This window comes from Pelecanus crispus, chromosome 1 (genome assembly GCF_030463565.1).
Source record: "Pelecanus crispus isolate bPelCri1 chromosome 1, bPelCri1.pri, whole genome shotgun sequence".
NCBI lineage: Eukaryota > Metazoa > Chordata > Aves > Pelecaniformes > Pelecanidae > Pelecanus > Pelecanus crispus.
Window position 1 is genome coordinate 195,302,881 of NC_134643.1, and position 19,382 is coordinate 195,322,262.

Genomic DNA, 19,382 nt, shown 5'->3' on the forward strand with positions numbered 1-19,382 from the left:
GTGGGTGTAGGTACTAGTACAGAGCATATTAAGAATGGGTTGTGTGTTTTCATTTTAGTTTTTTCCACTACGTATTGCTAGTAGAGTTTTGGCAGAAGTGATTTTACCAAAATCTTCTAAAAAGTAGATTAAAGAAAAATGCCTCTTTGCACTATTACAGTTGTAATGATTGAGCATATTTTTCTTTCTCCACTTATTTTCTGAGTGATACGAGCCAAATTGCAGTTAAATAGCACAGAAATTTAAACCAAACAAACCAACCCCACCAAAAAAACAAAAACCACAATGAAAAAATCAGAAAGTAACAATACCCCTGGAAGAATCAAACTGTTTCTTAGATGTTAGGAGAGAAATTAATACACTGACCTTTCTAAAAGAATAGAAACTTAATGCTGTTCCTTAATACACAACTTGAAATATGTTTTAAAAAAAAGCCAGGCCACATTAGTATTTATAGACATACTGGATATATTATTAGTTCTGTATGTATGTGCAAATAATAAAGGCAGAACAAGAAATGATATCTTCAAAAGTTGGAAATGTGTGCTGTTTATATACTAGCTCATGCACATACCGTTTTGTCCTGTATGACAAGATCATTGTTGTTCCTATTTTCCCACCTTATAGATATTTCAGTCACCTCCTGGATAATACATGCTATTTGAGAAGAGGCCATGTTCTGTTGTCTTGAAATAATGATCTTTCTGAAAGTAATGAGAAATGTTTGTCATCAGGATTTCAGTTCTAGAAGAGAAGCTGGAAAATGCTTTCTTCAGAGAGATATACACTCACCCTAACAAGGCATTTAACTTTGTGGAATAAACAACAGCATCCTATGCACTTGTCTTCAAAGTATTCCTAATTATTTAAATTATTACAGCTTTTCTGAAATACTGCTGTTACTGGGTTAGTTTTAGTAGTTTTCTGTGTTAAGACTGGTTATGAATCAATGGATGTTACTTGTAGTTTTGAATCTGGTTTTAGCAAGAAAATTCTAGACATTAAGTAGAGATACAAATAGTTTTGATGTCAGTGGGGTTTTTTGGTTTTGGTTTTTTTTTTTTTTTTACTCCATACCTGTAAAATAATGCCAATAAGATCGTATATGGAGGCATACTTCAATACTTCAGTATATCCAAGTTAATAAAATGTTGTTCATATTTTTTACCTACTTTCCATCTAGACAATAAAGAGTTTTTCTTCTACTTTTTAAGAAGATACTGTTTGTATTTCTTGGGAACACTGAAAAATTTCTTAAATGTCCACATCCTTTTCTCCACCCATAATACTTTAAAAGTTAAGAAGATTTTATATTTAAGATCCTTCTAACCTAGCCGCAGATACAGCAGGTAGAATAAGGATTACAGAAATTGTAGACTTTCTATTGGGAATAGAAGGAATTGGAGTTAAAATATGAATTTAAGTTTTAATGTGACTTTTGGGTTCAGATCCAGGGAGGGAGAAGACTCTCTATTCTCATGCTATTGCCACTAGGAATGTTGACAGCTCTGCCTCTCAAAAATGTGGGGTTTTTAAAGCATCTGTGTTTAAAAGGCTGTATTTTCTTGTGACTGCCATATTTCAATACATCTTACTTATTACACTTGTGAACAGGTGACTTGAAACATGAAAGCTGTCTTTGTTCACCAGTCTTCTGTATTATTTTTGTACAAAAGCCAAAGAGTTTTTTTGTTAGGGAGTCGCTTGATTTTACTGAATATTTTCACACACAAAGATTGCAATTCTACCATTTCATTGCTTTTAAAAGTTCTTGTTAGTGTTTATTAATTAATTTATGTTCTTTTGGTTATTTACTTATGGATTGTAATCATTCTAATAATTAGATGATTAGATAAATTAGATTATTAGAATTCACAGTGGTTACCACAGTACAACAGTTTTTCCCAGCAGGTTGTTTGATAACTGGGGTGAGAACTAAAATAATAATTTTTTTTGTTTGTTTGTAGGATTGCTGTTCAGTTTCTGAAAACTGTCAAGCCAACCTTAATGTTTATTATGCGTTTTATTGTATTTTTCCAGAGCTGTAATGAATAACATTCAGCAACTGATTATGATTTTAAACTCAGCAACTGATAAACCATCAGATACTCTCATCATGTATTTCAATGTAAGTGACTAGAAGGAAGATTTGTGAAAGATTCTTGGAATTATCATTCAAGTAAAATATACACCTATAGATCTGATGCACATTTTGGGAAACTTCTTTATTAACGACCATTTTTTGAAGGAGTAAATTTTTATTGGGATGGTTTAAATGTAATTACTCATTTTAGAAAGCGCTTCTATCTAACTGATGTGTAGTGGAACATTATAAGTTCTTAAATATTTTTGGTACTGCACTAAATATTATGATTTATTTATGTATGCATCAGATGGAAAAAGAAGGGGATATAAAAGGGAGACAAAGAAGAGAAGGAGGATGTAGTCAGAGGATCTCATGTCCACATTCAGCAACTTAAGCATATTTCTAACTTTAAAGACATTAACGTCGATGGTACTACTTGCCTATTAGTTGGGCTAGTTGCAGCTAGTTGCATGTGAGACATGAAGTTGTAGTTACTGGAAATTGTTGAACGTATACAGTGATTCTATCTTTTTTTAAATACTCTACTTTTATTTATGCTGATGAGCTGATTGAGAGATGTTCCAAAGTGACACAGGACTAATGTGATTAGATCATTAAAATTTTTTTGAAGTAAAATTACCTTTCTTTGCCTTTTCTTCCCCTGCCCTCCTTCCTGTACTTTTAGAATTGCACAGTGAACCCTAAGGATAGTATCCTGAAAAGAGTGGAAAGTCTTGACCACGTCTTCAAAAAGAAATTTGCTGAAGCAGTTGGACAGGGATGTGCTGAAATTGGCTCACAGGTAACTAGCATTTTCGTTATTACTCATTTGAACTCTGTTGGTACTACTAGCTAATGTGAGACCTGACTTACTGATTGTCCTCCTTCAGTGCAGATCAATAATGGTAAAAAGTAACAATATTCTTTTCAACTTGAGGAATGGACAGGTATTTTTTTCTAAAGAGCTGTAAAGATAGTATTCAACAAATTCTTCTTAAAATATACGGAGCAATAGAACGGCGTGGAAATATGTTGGAAATACTTTAATGAAGAATGGGAAAATTGCTGGGAAAAATAAATTTAGTGAATTATTTGCATTCATTAAGGTAACTTAGCCTAAAACTGCAAAAGGTGACTCATTTCCTTATAAAATCAGTAGGCAAGCTGTGCTTTCAGCAAGGATTTTGGAAAACAAATCCAACCAAGTTTGTACCTGACAGTCTCCTGTCTGTCAGCCCTGATTGTTATCCTGTTAGCTGTGAATCAACATAAACACTTGATTAAATCTTCATGTGGTTGGGGTAGTCACAAACCTTAGTAGCCTTTGAGGCCTCTCCAGTGCTATTGGCAAATGGAACTGGGGACAATGACTTCTTTATACTGGCTCTTCCAAAAAATGGAAATGTTCTGAATTGTTAAAATACGAGAGTCTGCCTGTTGTAGTCTGTTAGAACTTCTTGTAAGATTCTTGAATTTCTTCTTTTTTTAACAGAGATACAAGCTTGGAGTACGTCTGTATTACAGAGTAATGGAGTCTATGCTAAAGTCGGTAAGTTTAGTATGGTAGCTTAGTACGGGCATTGCATTTACAAATACTAAGAATATTTACAAGTTTGGTTTGATTTATATATTTCAGGAGGAAGAGCGCCTCTCAGTGCAGAATTTCAGGTATATGTCCCTAACTTGTTATTGAAGTCTGCTATTTTAGTGTTAGGACAAGTATTAATAACTTTCTTTCTCCTTAGCAAACTTCTGAATGATAACGTCTTCCACACATCTCTTCTGGCATGTGCTGTTGAGGTTGTCATGGCTACATATGTCAGTAAGTTGAATCTAAAGTCCTAAATAGCATTGTTATTTATTGATAATTACTGCCATTTGTTCTAATACATAAAATACAGTAAATAGCAAAAAAAAAAAGTGCTCACTGAAATTTCTGAACTAGCAATGATTCAATAAATACAAAAAGGAAAAAACATCAGAAGTGAAAGAATGTACCACTCTTGATAATTTTAGTCTGTTTTCCCTGCAGGAAATGCTTCACAAAGTGAAGGTACCAGTGCTGAAACAGACTTGTCTTTCCCATGGATTCTCAATGTGTTTGATTTGAAATCTTTTGACTTCTACAAGGTGATTGAAAGCTTTATTAAAGCAGAGCCAAGCCTAACAAGGGAAATGATAAAGCATCTAGAACGCTGTGAGCATCGAATTATGGAGTCTCTTGCTTGGCAATCTGTAAGTAATGCTTTAAAGTAGTATTTGTCCCTGTATAACATGCATATCTAGAAAAAGGAAATCACACACAACCTTATAAGTTGTGGTCTTGCTGAGATTTATTTCTAGCAAAATAAATTACAAGAGCAAAACAAGATTAGTTTTGGCATGTCTTCAGGTTTTGAAAAAAAGGAATATAACAGAGGAAGAAGTCAACATAGGTCTGCTGATTTATGTGATTGTAAGCCAACATCATGTTACTAGTCTGGCATGAATTTTAAGGGTAATACCCTTAAACGGTATTTTGGTGCCAAAGACAAGGCAATAAACTCTCTGCTTTTATTTGTAAGTTAATTTTTATCCAGCTGCTATTCCCGCTTGGCAATAGGGCCTTAGTTCTGTGCATCAGATACGTTCGTTAATAGTACTTAAAATACTGAGTCACATTGTCCTTTGTGCTTCAGTCACTTTAGTTTTTTTGAGTGCCATTAAAATAAAATGCTTGGAGGTTGGGCTGGTTTTTTAGGCTGGATCTCAGTAAATCAAACATTGTTTCTCTATATTGTATGTTACTTATAAACCAAAAATATGCTATTAATGCCACGAAACAGGAGACTATAAAGACTGCTAATTTTGACCAGTGAGACATAAAGTGACCATTTAAGAACCCATCCTGTATCTTATAGTTCTGGGAAGTTTAAAAAACACAGTATGCCATAGCTAATGGGATAGTTTAGTCGTGAAGCAAGTTTTCTTTTCAGGGTAATCTGTGTTTGGTTTGTGTATGACTTCAGAGTGAAAAGTCAACAATTTTCTAGTACAGTTGATACTTTACCAGTCTGTGGGGTTATACTCCTGGATTTGGCGAATACTGTTGTGCCTAAGCAGCGAGAGCCCCGTCCATGTTCAGGTTTCTAGCTCAGGAGAAACAGTCTGGCCTCAGGGGTGCATGGAAGCAATTGCCATGCTTTAGTCTGAATCTGGTGGACAGCCTTGTGCCGACCAGCCCTTGCCACTTGATTTCCTTTGCCAACACAGTCAACGGGCACATGTCAGGCAGCTCCCTGAATATGCCCTTTTATGAAGGTGACCTTTCCATTGGGGGAGCCAAGACTTGTGTATCCAGCTCCACACTCATCACTATGGCACTCTGTGTGCCCCAGGATTTCTGGTGCAGTGCTATAGCTGCTGTACCAGAGTGTAAATTTTGCCCTGTGTAATGCTTTTGCATGTTTGTTTGGTATCTTGGGAAATGCACATGGCCTCTGCATTGCTGTATGAATTTCTCTGTGGTTTTGCCATTCTTTGGATAAGACTGCCTGAAAGTCCTTGAGGCTGAGAGCCTTTTACCAGAGCTTACAGAAACAAGGAAAATGAGGCAGTATTTCAAAAGGCAGGCAGTATTTTAAGAAGCTTGCAGGCATATAAAAAGTGCTTATTTGAGAATTGTAACATTCAGAGGACAAAGGGCAGAGCTACAGATACCTGAGTTTGACTGTCTACAAGCAAAAAGTGGCTCTTACTACCTTCTGCAAATGAGTTTGAAATCAGCTTACTGATGAGCAATAAGCCATATCTACCAGTTTCTACCCAGTAATTCAAGCACCGCATGCAGATAATCTGATTTGGACTTGGGTTTTCAGACCGGAAAATGCAAAGCATTGTGTTTTCAAAAATTATGGGTGTAGTTGCAGGCTTTTGTGAAACAAATTATAACGTCAACAACAAACACGGGATTGTTTCAAGTTTTCCGAGTGCTCTGTTTGAATGTATTTTAATGTAGAGAATCTATTTTCTTGAGTTGCCAGAGGTACGTGTTTGGTACTGTTTTGGGATGGCTTATATAGCTGATTTGAGTGTTAATAGAATAGAATAGTTCAGTTGGACGGGACCTACAACAATCATCTAGTGCCAGTAAGATACATGGAGCGGACTACAGCAGAGGGGATAAAAAGGAATGTGCAGTGCACGTATCCAAGGGTCCTTCTGCTTCACTGACCTGTGTGTTGTGTCTCACCTGGATCTCCCCAGGTACAGGACAGTCCACAGTCTCCTCTTGCCAGAGGTTTGTCACTAGAGGGCACAGCAGGGTTCCCTCAAAAGCTGGGGGAAGCTGTGGCAGCCACCTACAGGTGCTTGGAGCCGGTGTGCAGGCACCCTATGATTCTGCACTGGCCTCCATTGCCTCCTCCAGCTGCCCGTAAGGGAAAGGCTGTGAGTTGTAAGCAGCAGACTGCATAGTGGTGGCTCAGGAGATGAGGAGTGAAACATTATCTGTGCTAAAATGTGTTGCTGAGTCTCTGGCTCACTGCCTGGAAGGACCTGAGGCCCGTACGTTGTCAGGCTGCACATAGAAATGTAAAGCCACGAGTCCTCTAGACCAGAAAATCCACCTGTGTCTCACATCTGAATATTGGCTGGTTTAGCTTGAAAAGTGTTAACATATTAGCAACAGGAGAAAATGCTCCCATGGCTGACTTGCAAGGCTGTTGAGGTCAGGTGTCCCAGAAAGGTTCAACTAGTGAATGAAGGAGTGGTTTACCATATTCTTCTGCAGTTCCTTGTGTGGATGTTTTCTCGCTACCTGGATATTGTCAGCATGTAATGGCGTACAAGACTTTCAAAGTGTCTGCTTAATTAGCAATTGGTGGATGCCAGGTGCCCACCAAAGCTGCTCTATCATTCCTCTCCTCAGCTGGACAGGGGAGAGAAAATATAACAAAAAGCTCATGGGTCGAGATAAGGACAGGGAGAGATCACTCCCCAATTACCGTCATGGGCAAAACAGACTCGACTTGGGGAAATCAGTTTAATTTGTTGCCAGTCACATCAGAGTAGGATAATGAGAAATAAAAACTAAATCTTAAAACACCTTCCCCTCACCCCTCCCTTCTTCCTGGCTTCAACTTCACTCCCCATTTTCTCTCCTCCTCCCCATGAGTGGGGGGGATGGGGGTTGTGGTCAGTTCATAACATGTTGTCCCTGCTGCTCCTTCCTCCTCAAGGGGAGGACTCCTCACACTCTTCACCTGCTCCAGTGCGGGGTCCCTTCCATGGGAGACAGTTCTCCACAAACTTCTCCAACATGGCTCCTTCCCACATGGTTGAACCATAGCAGTGCATTGCACTGTTGACACTGTAGCCTTCTTTGGCTGTATTGCTCTTCAGCACTTGCTATCCTGATTGGTGTTCGTATTTTTCAAAGGAAGAAGGAACACCGGTATTGATACATGTCATTATTTAGAGTTTTAATGTGGTTTAGAGTTTTAAAGACTGATGCAAGATAAAGATGGCTCTGCAAGGTTACTTCTCTTAATGGTTAAAATATGATTGCAAGTAGGCAAGTATACTTTGCTGTGTCTATAACGCTTCCATGTAACGTTGCCTAAACTGCGCTCCTTCCTTCTCTGTGGTTTCTATTGTCAATTAAACATTTGCAATGGAATCTACAGTACTGTTTTATCATGTATCATTGATTTAACATAACTCAATGTTTGCAATAAGTATTTGTCAGCTAACTATGTAGTTAATATTTGTACTCAGATACCTCATCCCACACCAAAAACTTCTATTGGTTTTAAATCATGCAGCTCAGTGTGGCAGAAATGCCTTCCTGAGGAAAACCCTGTATTCCCAAAGAATATATTTTATTGCATTAATATGGCAAACTCACCAAGCTGGAATAACAGCAGACCTACTTTGATCATGCAGTAGGGAGAAAAATATTAAATAGGTATGTTAAGATTTGCTTAAAAATTGTTAGACAAATCTAGGTCAGGGTAAAGTTGTAAGAAGTTACAGGTAAGCAACTACTCCTTAGTATTTGGTATAGTACAAGCTTAACTGTGCAGCCTCCTAGTCTTGTACAAGGACACAGTTATTGTGGAGCTCACCATACTCAAGTGCTTAGTGCCTGTTTCCTTGGATGAAGTGTACAATTTAAAATTAGGTTTCTGTGCTCCTTGTAAGGAGGAACTGAGCATCTTGGAATGGGAGTTAGTATATTTTCTTGTGGTATGTATCCTTCTCAGCAGTGCTTTCTGTTAGGTTTATGTCTGAAGCCCTACAGCTCTTCTGGAGGTAGATGTCTACATGGAGCTTGAAGTCCTCTGTTTGATTTTGATGTCTTAAGTCATTCCTTTTAAAACTGGAAGAAGTAGGAATGGTCATACTGTCAACATTTTATACAATAGGTTACTGGATAAATTGTTTACTTCTGTATTAGAAGAATGACTCTAAAACCTTGTTGACAGGCAGCCAAGTAAGGCCAGGCGGCAAGAACTCTGTATTGGGGTCATGTTGGTACTACTAGCAACTCAGGGACAATAGTTCGGCCTTGAGTGTTGCCCCACAGTCATTGGTGGTGTTTCATCAGTGACGTGTTCCCTGGCATGTTTTGGCTTTTGTCAGCACTCCTCTGGACAACGCCTAGGCAAGATTTGGGGCGTGATGCAGCTCAGGGACTATTTTCAACTGCTGGTATGGATTAGAAGTGGAGAAAGTTTAGCTGTGTCGGTGCAAGCTGTGGTTTGCCACTTGCCCCGAAGGCCTTAGGACAGGTTGTGGCTCGTGTTACCAAGTACATAGTCGTGGGTGCAACCACGTGAGTAACTTCAGTGCTGACACAGGAGTCACACCTTCCCTTACTGTCTTTCCTCAAGGCTCCAGCAGTTGTGTGTGTTCCTGCACAGCAGACAGTTTCTCTTAGAAAAGGTAGTGTATGTCAGACATACTCCTTCCATGCCTACTAAATTTTCCCTTTCCTTAGATACAGGAATACCTAATTTGTGAATGAGGGACAGCCTTAGGCACAAAAAAATGCAGAATGACAGCATTTGCAAGCACGCTCACTGGCAGGATCTGAACCATGTAGGAAACTTCACTGGTGTAAAGACAGGCACCTCAGGAATTGCAGGCATCAGATTGCTCTTGCAGACATCACCCATCTCCTGTGATCTTCTGGATTTTAGGCACCTAGTATCCTGCTTCAGCATGGAGGTTGCTATGGACAATGAGTTCTAATATGGAATTTTCTAGGGTTTTTCTTACAGAGGAAAAAGTGTGCTGAGGGCCACCAAACTATGCCGTTTCACGTGCTCACCATGCTCCTTTTGAAAAAGTTATGTTAGGAGGGTGCAGCTTTAACCTTAAAGAAGGAACTGAGAACTGATTTGAGGTTTTCTGTCTGTACATACTAAATATATTTCTGCTTGCATCATGAGTGTGTTCCAGAAGTGTGTGTGTGATGAGAGGTCACTGCCACTACTGCTGCTTGGCATGACAGCGATATCGTGCTACAGGATCATACTGGTTCTGCTGCATGTGCTTTTTTTTTTTTTTTTTTTTTTTTTTTTTTAAAGGTAATGAATTAGCTCTGACACTTCAGTTGTCACAGCTGTGGCTGGAAAGCCTTCTACGACTTTGCCTTTGTGATACAAGACACATTCTTAGAAATCTGTAAGATGGTTGCTCTTTGGGTATTTGTGGATATACCATGGAGTATCATATAAATATATATATGTTTATATGCTTTTTTTTTTAGTTTAAGTAAATATACACACAGACACACTTTTTAAATAAATGCATAAATAAAATATGTAAAAGTGTTTCTCCCATGCCTTTCTAGTACTCCTGAAGAGTTTCCTTTTATAGAAATGGTGGTGTTATTTTTGAGGCTTGAAACTTTTATCTGCCTTAACAGCTGAAGGCAAATTGAAAAACCAGGAAGAATACTGAACGATAGTCTTCACTGTCTGCACCATCACTTTGAAAGTCTTCCCTGCCACTCCTATTTATCGTGAAGATGACTCAAGCTGTTATTCATGCTTGGGTGGTACCAGTTGAGCAAATCCTCTAGGCTACTGGAAGAGAAACCAGAACACTGAAAGCCGAGGTCCTGCATTTCCTGCTTTTGTCTGTGCTGGCAATGTGTTCACTTCTTGGTAGGCACTCACCAAGTGTACAAAACACTCTTTAGGGTTGTAAGATACTGGTTATGTTAGCGCATTAATGGACTTACCTGTTGCAGGTATACAAAGTCAGCCCAACCCTTAAGATGCTATTTTGATTCAAGTAAAAACATGACCAAAGGGATTACCTAAGACGCAGCAGCTATGTGGAGTTTTCATTCTGTGAAATTTGGATGCCATTCTTGATTAAGGATTTAAGTTTTTCTCTACTTTTTCTACTGCTTTAAAGAGTTTCTCTACCTTGTTAGACTTCTGTAACTTAGGTATTTAGGATCCCTCTATACTTGAGACAGAGCTGCACTTCCAGAAAGCAAATCATTCTATTTATCTTAAACCGGTATTTTACAATGGGATTATTCACTTTTTGAAGGTAACCTCTCTCCACTCACTGTAGTGCATGTGTCTCAATGGCAAACGTAAACTGGATGTATAATGTTTGTCTGTTAAGGTTAGTAGAAGTGAATCATAAGCTTAATATTAGTCTTCATAACTGCATTTTCCCCTTCCTTTCAGCATTAAGGGGATATTAACATGAGGTAGTTATTTAATTATGCCTAGTTTTGCTTTAGGTGACTGCTTGTGCTATAGATCTCACCTATCATCACTGTTGTGGTTTCTGTTCATGCGGAGGTCATTTACTTTACTAGTGTGGCTACAGAAGCAGGGGACGTGTCATGACATTTCTGGCTATAGATTTACAGCTGTAATAGGGAGCTGGGTTTTGTAGCCTGTGCTCAGTGGAGCTTGCAGCTCTGTTGGTGCAGTATAAAGATAGCTTGCCTGTGTCTACACTGGTCCCAAGTAGAGTTATGCACAGAAATAACACTTGGTTAACATGATATACTTTTAGTCTTTTTTTTTTTCCTTAAGGTTGCCCTGATTATTAGTAACATTTTAACAAAAAATAGTGAAATCCTTTTCTCGGAATCCTTGCTTTTCAAGTTTTCTTTATATTGTCTAATGTTTTGGTGGTCATACCACGGCTGTAGGACTTTCATTTTAGTCCTACTCTGTTTCTAGGTAGTTTGAACATCAGCTTTTCATTCTGCAGCATTGCAATATCTGCATTGCAAATACTCTGTAGGAATTTTTAAAGGTTGCCCATGAGAAAAAAGTATATTAGAATTCAGAGAGATATACTTGCAGTTCTTTAATTTTGTAAAATCTTGCTGAATTGGGGCAAATTTGATGTGGCTGTCTCCTTAAATACAAAAATAAATAAGGCTTGGGTTAAATTCTGCAGCTCTATCCCTGCTGCTTCTTCCTTGGTTGGGATTATGCTCTCTAACTTTGTAGTTTTGTAAATCTTTATAGTGAAACAAAACTGGTGAAATGGGTAGAATGAAGTGTTTTGGGTTTTGTCTTATTTTATCTGAGTCACAGTCCTGAATAACTATTATAAGCTTTTATTGCTCTTTTATCCTTATTGCTGTGTTATTTGACCCATTCCATAGTTAACTTTTCTACGGAAGATAGAATTAGCTTCTGTTAGGAAGCAAAGTAGGTGCCAAACAAACATTCTAATGTGGGGGGTTTTTTTCAGCTACATGCTCAATTTTCAAGCTGTTAAGGAGATAACAGTATCTTGTCAAACTCAAACTGCCAAATTATATGTCATTGGACATTGGGTTTTGTGTTTGTGCTTGCTACATTTTCTTTTAAGTTATTGCATGCATAATTGCATGGGTTTGGGTTGTTTTTTTTTTTTTTTGGTAAGACAAATAAGTGCTTTTGTGCCTGCTTTTATATTGTATAAATGTATGGCATTTCAGTTACATGTTTGTATCGCTGAGTGTATGTCTTACAGTAACTTTCCAGTAATAAAAAGTCCTTGTCAGGGATGAGGATCCCCCTGTTCACAACTGTTGAGTGGGCATAGTGTTCACCATCCTCCAGAAAGGTAATCCCTCTAGGTTTTGTTGAAGCTCTTAATTCGGTTTGGGTTTGCTTGTCAGAAAGGCTTAGGTGCAGGCTGGGAAGTGCCTATGGTACAGCTGAGCACTGTGCCACTAACATCTGGACCTGTGTGCGTGATGTTCTCCTGAACCCCTGAGCAGAGACTTCAGCCTTACCCAGTCAGACTACCTAGTCTGAACTTGGCTTGGGTAAGTACCTGAACTGTCATCACCCTGTCCTCCCTGTTCGGGAGTTAGCCTGCCCAGAACAGAGCCTGTGCTTGGCATGGTCTACCTGTGCCTGTTGTACCTTCCAGCAGCTCAGAGGAAGTTACAGATCTTATCTGGACAGAAGTAGCTGCTGATTTTTTTTTTTTTTTTTTTTCACTTACCCACCCACAGAAGCATATGAAACACAATATGAGCATGCAGTATAAATGGTAAAGTTTCTTTCACATATAAGAAGTGTTAAATAACTTAAGTAAACAAGTAGACCAAGAGTTTTTTTATTTGGTGTCATTAATGAAAGATATTTTTGTTTGGGTTGGAAAGGGAGATATTTTGGTACTTGCTTCACCATCTGTATTCTGGTTTTTGCCATGTTTTGCTATATACTTAACAAATTTCTCCATTAAGAAATATCTGCAATGCTCTGGGTACTTTTTTCACTACTTCATAACAGCATCAAAGTTTTATTATAGATGCTTCCAACTTTAGTCCAGTGTAGTTCTTGATGCTGTGATGAATGGTAAGTTTTTCTAATCCACTGTCACTCCTTAGTGACCAGGAGTGTCTTCAGTTTTTATTATGTTAATAGTTGCTTTTAGAAAGTGCTTACCAGGATGAACTTCCAAAAATTAGTAGGTCTAATGTTGCATAATTTTACAGAACTGTGAAGACTTGCAACTAATTTGTACGATTGACTTCCTTTCATAAAGCAGCAATTTTTGCAGAATTAATCTGAAAAGCGGGACAGTTAACACAGCCACCATTGTTTTCATGTGAGATAGACTTACTGTCACTCCCAAGATAATGGCACTAATTTCAGGTGCCTCCTGTTACTAGCATTGTTATTTAAGAATTTTTTTCCTTTAAGGCAGCAACTCACTGTTTAAAAATATGGAGTTAGGGCAAATCTTACAGCTGTGTGTGTGTAAAAGTATTCTTATGTCTCTTCATAAAAAGATAGGAACTTCTTGTTAGAGGCCTTCCTTTGTCATTGCTTGTGGTTTGATTCTCATGTTTAAACTGTGGAAAACTTAGTGCAGGACAGCTTTTAGTTTTGTTATAACTAGAGTGGACAGACTGCTTGTTAAATAGAAAAAATAATTTTAAATCTAAATTCTTATTTCTGGAATTCTTAGTTTTCCAGCAAAATGGTAGTTTTTATAGAAGACCAGATGATGTGTGCAGGGTTCTTTCTGTTTGTTTTAATTTTGTGATAAGTTGAGTTTTCTTACAGGAAAAACTGGGCTTGCTTTATAAGCAGTTGTATAACAGGAACTGGATGGGGGGGGGGTGTGATACATATGAAAGGCTACAGATTGCTTCAGCATCAAAGCAGAATTAGAGGATTAGAACAAACTTCTCCATCCAACTTCTTGCAGAAGTATTAGACTGTGCAAGCATGGCTTTCTGAATTTGCATTCATCTTAAATGAGCTCTATTGAGTACATTCTGAAAACGTGCTAATGCAGTGATTGTCAGTTGTGTTTATACAATTTTTTCAGCACTCTGATAATTGGATAACAAATGCAGTCAAGGCATTTACAACTTCTAGATTTAGAATCATTCTGATTTACATTTTGCCTTAGCTTCTGAAATGTATCCCCTTTCATTTTGTCAGTGATGCTCAAATGCCAGTAACCCTGAGGTATAAATGATAATAGTCTAGCAAAAAAGGGAACTTGTCAGGATTTACAGGTCTGCCCAAGTGCAAGAACCTTATAATATTAAATTTACCACTGGGAAAGTATGAACAAATTGCTCTTCATTGATAAAACTCCTAGAAAATAACTTGGAAGAATAAATAATGCTAGAGAATGCTATGCTCAAGTGGGATTTTCAAAATTACCAGTTTCAGTGAACCTCACTGGGTTCACGGTAATTTTAGCTGAGTTCTTTATGTAATTGTGAAAATCTCATCTTTGGCAATGATGCTGGTTGAAATTAGAAATGAAAATCACTTTCTCGTTTGTTAGAGATGATGGAAGACTGTATAATCAGGAGTGATACGGAAAGGCTGAATGGCAATCAAGTGCTCCTTGCCTCTTCCAAAAGAAATGAGGAGGCAGTAATGAAACTAGTGGATTTTTTTTTTTTTTTTTTAGTTTTGCTCCCCCTACACACACACACACGTCAACTTTTTGCTGCGGAGTGCTGTGGATGTTAAAAAATTTACATGAGTTAAAAGGGAGACAGGATAAGCTCATGGAAGAAAAAAAATTCAGTGTTGCTGAACACAAACACATCTGACCCAGAAAGTCCTGAGATACAACTGGTGAAGTGGGACAGCACTTGAAGGAGAGAAAGCCTTGTATGCCTCTCCTACTGTTGTCGTCTTCCCCAGGCATCCAGCCTTGGCCACTGTTGGAGGCAGGATTGTAGATTAGCTGAATGTTTGGGGTCTGATCCAGTACAGCCATTTGTATCTGCTACCTGATCTCGTGAGCTCTTTTTCAATCTTTGCATTTCTATGACTGAGGTTGCTTTCTTAAGAAATAAAAGTTTGGAGGTATTTTTATGGTAAGTGTGCAGTATCTGCACTCTGTAGATGAAGAACCCAGACTACAACGAACAAGTCTGTAAGTGTTGATCCTAAAACTGAACTCCTAACCCCCCACATAGGCATATGAGTAAAAATAATGTACTTGTAGGAAGTACTGGATGCAACACATTCAGATGCTCGGGAGCTCTGACAATATAAGCCCTTTTTATTTGAGATGCCTAGGCATGACTTACGAGTGTAACTCCTCATCTAGATTTAAATTTTGGCATAAGCTCTTACCAGAGAGACAGAAGAGTTGGTATCAAAGGCAGGAGCACAGGGAAGGAGTGCGGCTATTCAGGAATGGACCAGAGAAAGCATTGCTCCATCCACAGCTCTCCAGGATAATCTTGTTGCAGAACCAGAAAAGGCAGAGAAAACTTTGTCCAGTCCTGAGTAGCTGGTAGCTTGGCTTTATATCATCTTCTTGTGGGAGGTACAGGTTCACTCCCTCCCTTCTGAATGAGTCAGATCAGGAATTTCTCAAGTAATGGTCAGATTCTCTAAATTACAGATGTTGCTTTTTTGACTGTGGTCCGTGTCCATGTCATCCCCCCCTGACCATGGAAAGAGTGAAGTATGTTTAATAATAAAAGATATAAACCTTCCTCAGTTTCGAGATACCAAGCTGTTAACTGGTCAGAAAGCTATTGTACTGTGTTGCACTATGCTATTGCAAAAAGCAGAAGCTACTGCCCTGGAGAGTAAGTGCAAGGCAGAAAGAGCTACACTTCGTGCTTCCACGGGTTCTTTGAGCTACTACACCAAGGAAAGTCTGGTTTTAAGGGGAGTACCCATACATGGGACTTTATCTGCTTGTTCTGCTTTTAAGTCAGTGGTTTTTTGTGTTTTTTTTGTTGGGTCCCCCCCCCCCCCCGCCGCCGTTTCGTAATCTCAGAAAGAGCAGCTTCTCTTTATCAGGGTGAGGCTCCGGGGTGTTTGCTGCTGTAATGGAGAGGCACTGCTGAATAAATTGTCACTCAACCGAGTAACAGCTTTGCCAAGCTCAGGGAGAGTAGTAGCCTAGAAACATAGCCCAGCAGTGACATTAAGAGCTTTAGTCTCAAAGTCTTTGGAGGGAGTCTAATATTAAACAGGCTCTTTAGAGAGAGATGCATTGAGGCATTAGAGATGCGTATCTAGCTTTTGAACTTTGGATTTGCAGTGGCATATGGAAAATGTACAGAATTTCTACTCATGCTGGGGGTTTTGTGCATTTTTCTGAAGCCAGGTACAAATCAGAAGAGTTTAGGATTCCCAGCTAAGATAACTGCCTGTTTTCAAATATTATGCAGACATTCTTATCTATGCTATCTTTGTGGCTTACGCTTGTACTATTTGAATTTTCCTTTCATAGGTTGTGTGGATAAAGATTTAAAAAGCTGGTAAATTTAAAATTCAGTTGACATTAGTTTCTAGCAGTCTTTGAGTAACTTCATTTTCCAGTAGTAGCAGGCAATGTACAGTTGACTTACAACAATTAAGCAAAAGCTTTGCAAAGGGAAGTAGCCTTAACCAGATAACATATCATATTCTCTGACAGCTCAATATGCATTTTCTCCAACATTGATTTGCGCTTCTGTCTACCGCCAGGAGGTAAAAATGCCTCAGTGCTGTATCTGTCTGGCAACTGACTGCCCTAAATCTAAAGTGCAAATTCATTTTAACTCAGTTCTTATTCTTGACTCCATTGTTTTTGGGGAGGAAAAATCCAACACTTACTACTTACTTTTATCATTTAAATATTTATTTATTTTTACAGCGATGTTAAATGAAGTTTGCAGAAAATGTACATAATGTTTTAATAGCTGGGAAACATACATAGCAGGATGTTTTAAGGCGCTCTCATCTATATGTTCCTGTTTGTAACAGTAACATACGTAATTTCTCCTCTTACATGGCTTTGACTTTTCAAAGTGTCTCGATTAATTTTGCCAGCACATAGCCCCAAGGAATTTATTTTTATACTTTCTAAAGTTTGTAAGAAAATAGCATTTGAAATTTTAAATGCATATGTTAAAACTGTTTCTAGGACACAAAGTTGAGAGGAAGTTTCATTCTAAAAATTACTGTGTCTTGAATTTCTTTACGGGACTAGTTTCCTATAAGAAATATTTGGGTTGGTGCACATGCTCATTTCTTAGCAAAGGTCATGTTTTTCTAAGAAACTACTAGTTTGAAATTGAATTACCTTATTTGGAGGATGTTATTTTGCTCAAAAGTCGTGTTGAGTTGAAGAACTTCTCACAAAAGAGTTTATTAAAGTGGTACTGTACCTAAAGCACTAACTACAGTCATCAGAGGTTATTTTAATTACACAGACATCTGAGACAGAGGTGAGAAGAAAAACCAGTTTGTCTGAGTTGTTTCCAGATGCCCTGAACTACCAGAAGATTTAATTGCTTTATGGGGGCCAAGCTTGTGGAGAGAGCGTATATTTTATCAGATAAACCTGGGAGAAACGAAGTTCTTGTAGCCCCCTGATTGGAGCCCCCTATGAATGTAATGGGCCCTAAGAAGGAAGGTGCAGGGAGAAAGACAGGAGGGAGGTGTAGGACAGAGGAGAGGAAACTCCAGAGCAGGCACAGGTAGCTGAAGTGATATGATCCATATGGTTCTGTTTTCCTCAGCAACTGGATCCTGCAGCATACACCAGGTAGTTTGCCCCCATCCTCAGTAACTTAGAAACTTCTGTCATTGTAAAAAATGAGCAATTGTTCTAACTTCAGAAAGAAACCCACCTACTTTTTCATTTGTTTTTGACTTGACAGTCAGTCTTTGGACTTTGGTCAACCTAATCCAAAACCGAAAGTTTGTTCCTGACATACAACCTGTCATAACAGACACTTGACATAAATTCTTAAAATACTTTTTCTGTGTCCTATTATGCTTAACACTTTTACAGTCTTATCATAAACTTTTCTGATGTGAAGGAAGTGTAACATTTACATCTCAGAATATATTTCCACAGCGGAAGAAATGTGCAAGCTTCTAATTCCAGTTTAGTCCCAGTAGTCTTTTAATACAGTTTATATTGTAGAGTCACTGTCAAATATTTTCATTTTTATGGTCTGAAGGCTGTGTTGAATGAAGTTTTCTGAAACTGGACTTTCAGAGAATCTGATGTCCCGTGGTCTAGTGGACCGGTTCTTTTTTATTGAATTTTGAATTGTATCCGATGTAAAGTAATAGACTATAGGGTCAAAACAGCAGTTTGAAACAGCGATGCACAGAGTGATGGGGTACATAGTCCTGACCGCAGTTACCAGTGAACAATTAATCCACGTCTGTGTTCTCATAAGGGAGTAAAGTATTAAGGTAATGTTATAAGGCACAAAGCAAAAGCAGAATATCACCAAATGGACAAAAATCATTTTGAGTACCTTTTTCTTGCTTAACTTATTCCGACTTAATGTAAGCGGTTTATTCAAAGTCCATAAGACCACAGAAGAGCAGGTCACGTTCAGGATGAGTGGAATAAAGAACCCAACTATTTCAATGAAGATAACAATCCGGGATAGGTAGGTTTTCCATATGTCCTCTGAAAAGTTTTCAAAACATGTTCTTTGTTCGGTATTATTACGGCTGTTTGTAGACTGGAAAAAGCTTGCTGGTGTGCTGCCTGCTAACACGGTTATCCATACTGCAGCGCAGACAATTTTTGCATTCCTTTTGGTTCGGAGAGTCTTAGATCGAAAAGGGTGTACTATAGCTAGAAAGCGATCTACGCTTATGCAAGTCAGAAATAAAATGCTCCCATACATATTTGTATAAAAGAGGGTGACAGAAATCTTGCAAAGTATGTCTCCAAATGGCCAGTTTCTTGCTACAAAGTAATAAATCCTGAAAGGTAGTGTAAACACAAAAAGCAGATCCGATATTGCTAAATTAAGCATGTAAGTTGTAGTCTCGTTTTGCACTTTTAATGTGCAAGTAAAAATGTAGATAGCGACACAGTTTGCTATGAGGCCAAGAACAAACACCATGCTAAACATACAGCCATATAAAGTATATTTAAAGGAGTCCTCAGTGGAACAATTAGAGCTTACCATTATAATGGTATATTTAAAATTCCTGTGATTTGGAGGTTGCTCTGCTATTTTTATTGCAACTTTTTTTAAATTCCAGAAGAACTTGCAGATGTATTTGAACTGTGTGCTTTGGTAAGTTTGTTGCACTGTAAAGCTTCAGGGAAGAAACACGAGCTCTGTAGCAGGGGAGTACATCACCAGGAGGTCACTTTTCTCTTCCAAGTGCTATTTGTAATCACATAGCCAGTCTTCACAAGTCAAAAAACATGTCATTTGTGGCAGATGAGGTCATCCCCAGGCTTGCTTAGTTCCATTTTCCCCCCTCGATTCGATGAAGCCGTTGTAGAACTTTCTGCCTTATTCTTGGCTGCAGATCATGGTGGTGAAGTCTTGTCCATCCAAATTTACTGGGAACGTATG

The 19,382-nt window shown here is 38.3% G+C and overlaps 2 protein-coding genes across 5 annotated transcripts in view; one reads left to right on the forward strand and one right to left on the reverse strand.

The window, feature by feature from the left end:
* RB1 (RB transcriptional corepressor 1) overlaps positions 1-19,382 on the forward strand; it is a 73,590-nt gene that overhangs the window by 25,356 nt on the left and 28,852 nt on the right. For all 4 annotated transcript variants that reach the window (XM_075709034.1, XM_075709043.1, XM_075709057.1 and 1 more), the window contains 6 exons: positions 2,041-2,128; positions 2,772-2,888; positions 3,579-3,635; positions 3,723-3,754; positions 3,832-3,908; positions 4,119-4,321. In XM_075709034.1, the coding sequence (XP_075565149.1) occupies positions 2,041-2,128; positions 2,772-2,888; positions 3,579-3,635; positions 3,723-3,754; positions 3,832-3,908; positions 4,119-4,321 (574 nt within the window). The remainder of the gene's footprint in view (positions 1-2,040; positions 2,129-2,771; positions 2,889-3,578; positions 3,636-3,722; positions 3,755-3,831; positions 3,909-4,118; positions 4,322-19,382) is intronic.
* On the reverse strand, positions 17,584-19,160 carry LPAR6 (lysophosphatidic acid receptor 6). Its single transcript, XM_009492166.2, has one exon. The coding sequence runs from the start codon at positions 18,981-18,983 to the stop codon at positions 17,961-17,963; it is 1,023 nt and encodes a 340-aa protein (XP_009490441.1). The 5' UTR covers positions 18,984-19,160; the 3' UTR covers positions 17,584-17,960.

Bases quoted from the DNA above. Each gene is read 5' to 3' on its own strand.
- LPAR6 (XM_009492166.2), bottom strand. From the start codon at position 18,983: ATGGTAAGCTCTAATTGTTCCACTGAGGACTCCTTTAAATATACTTTA.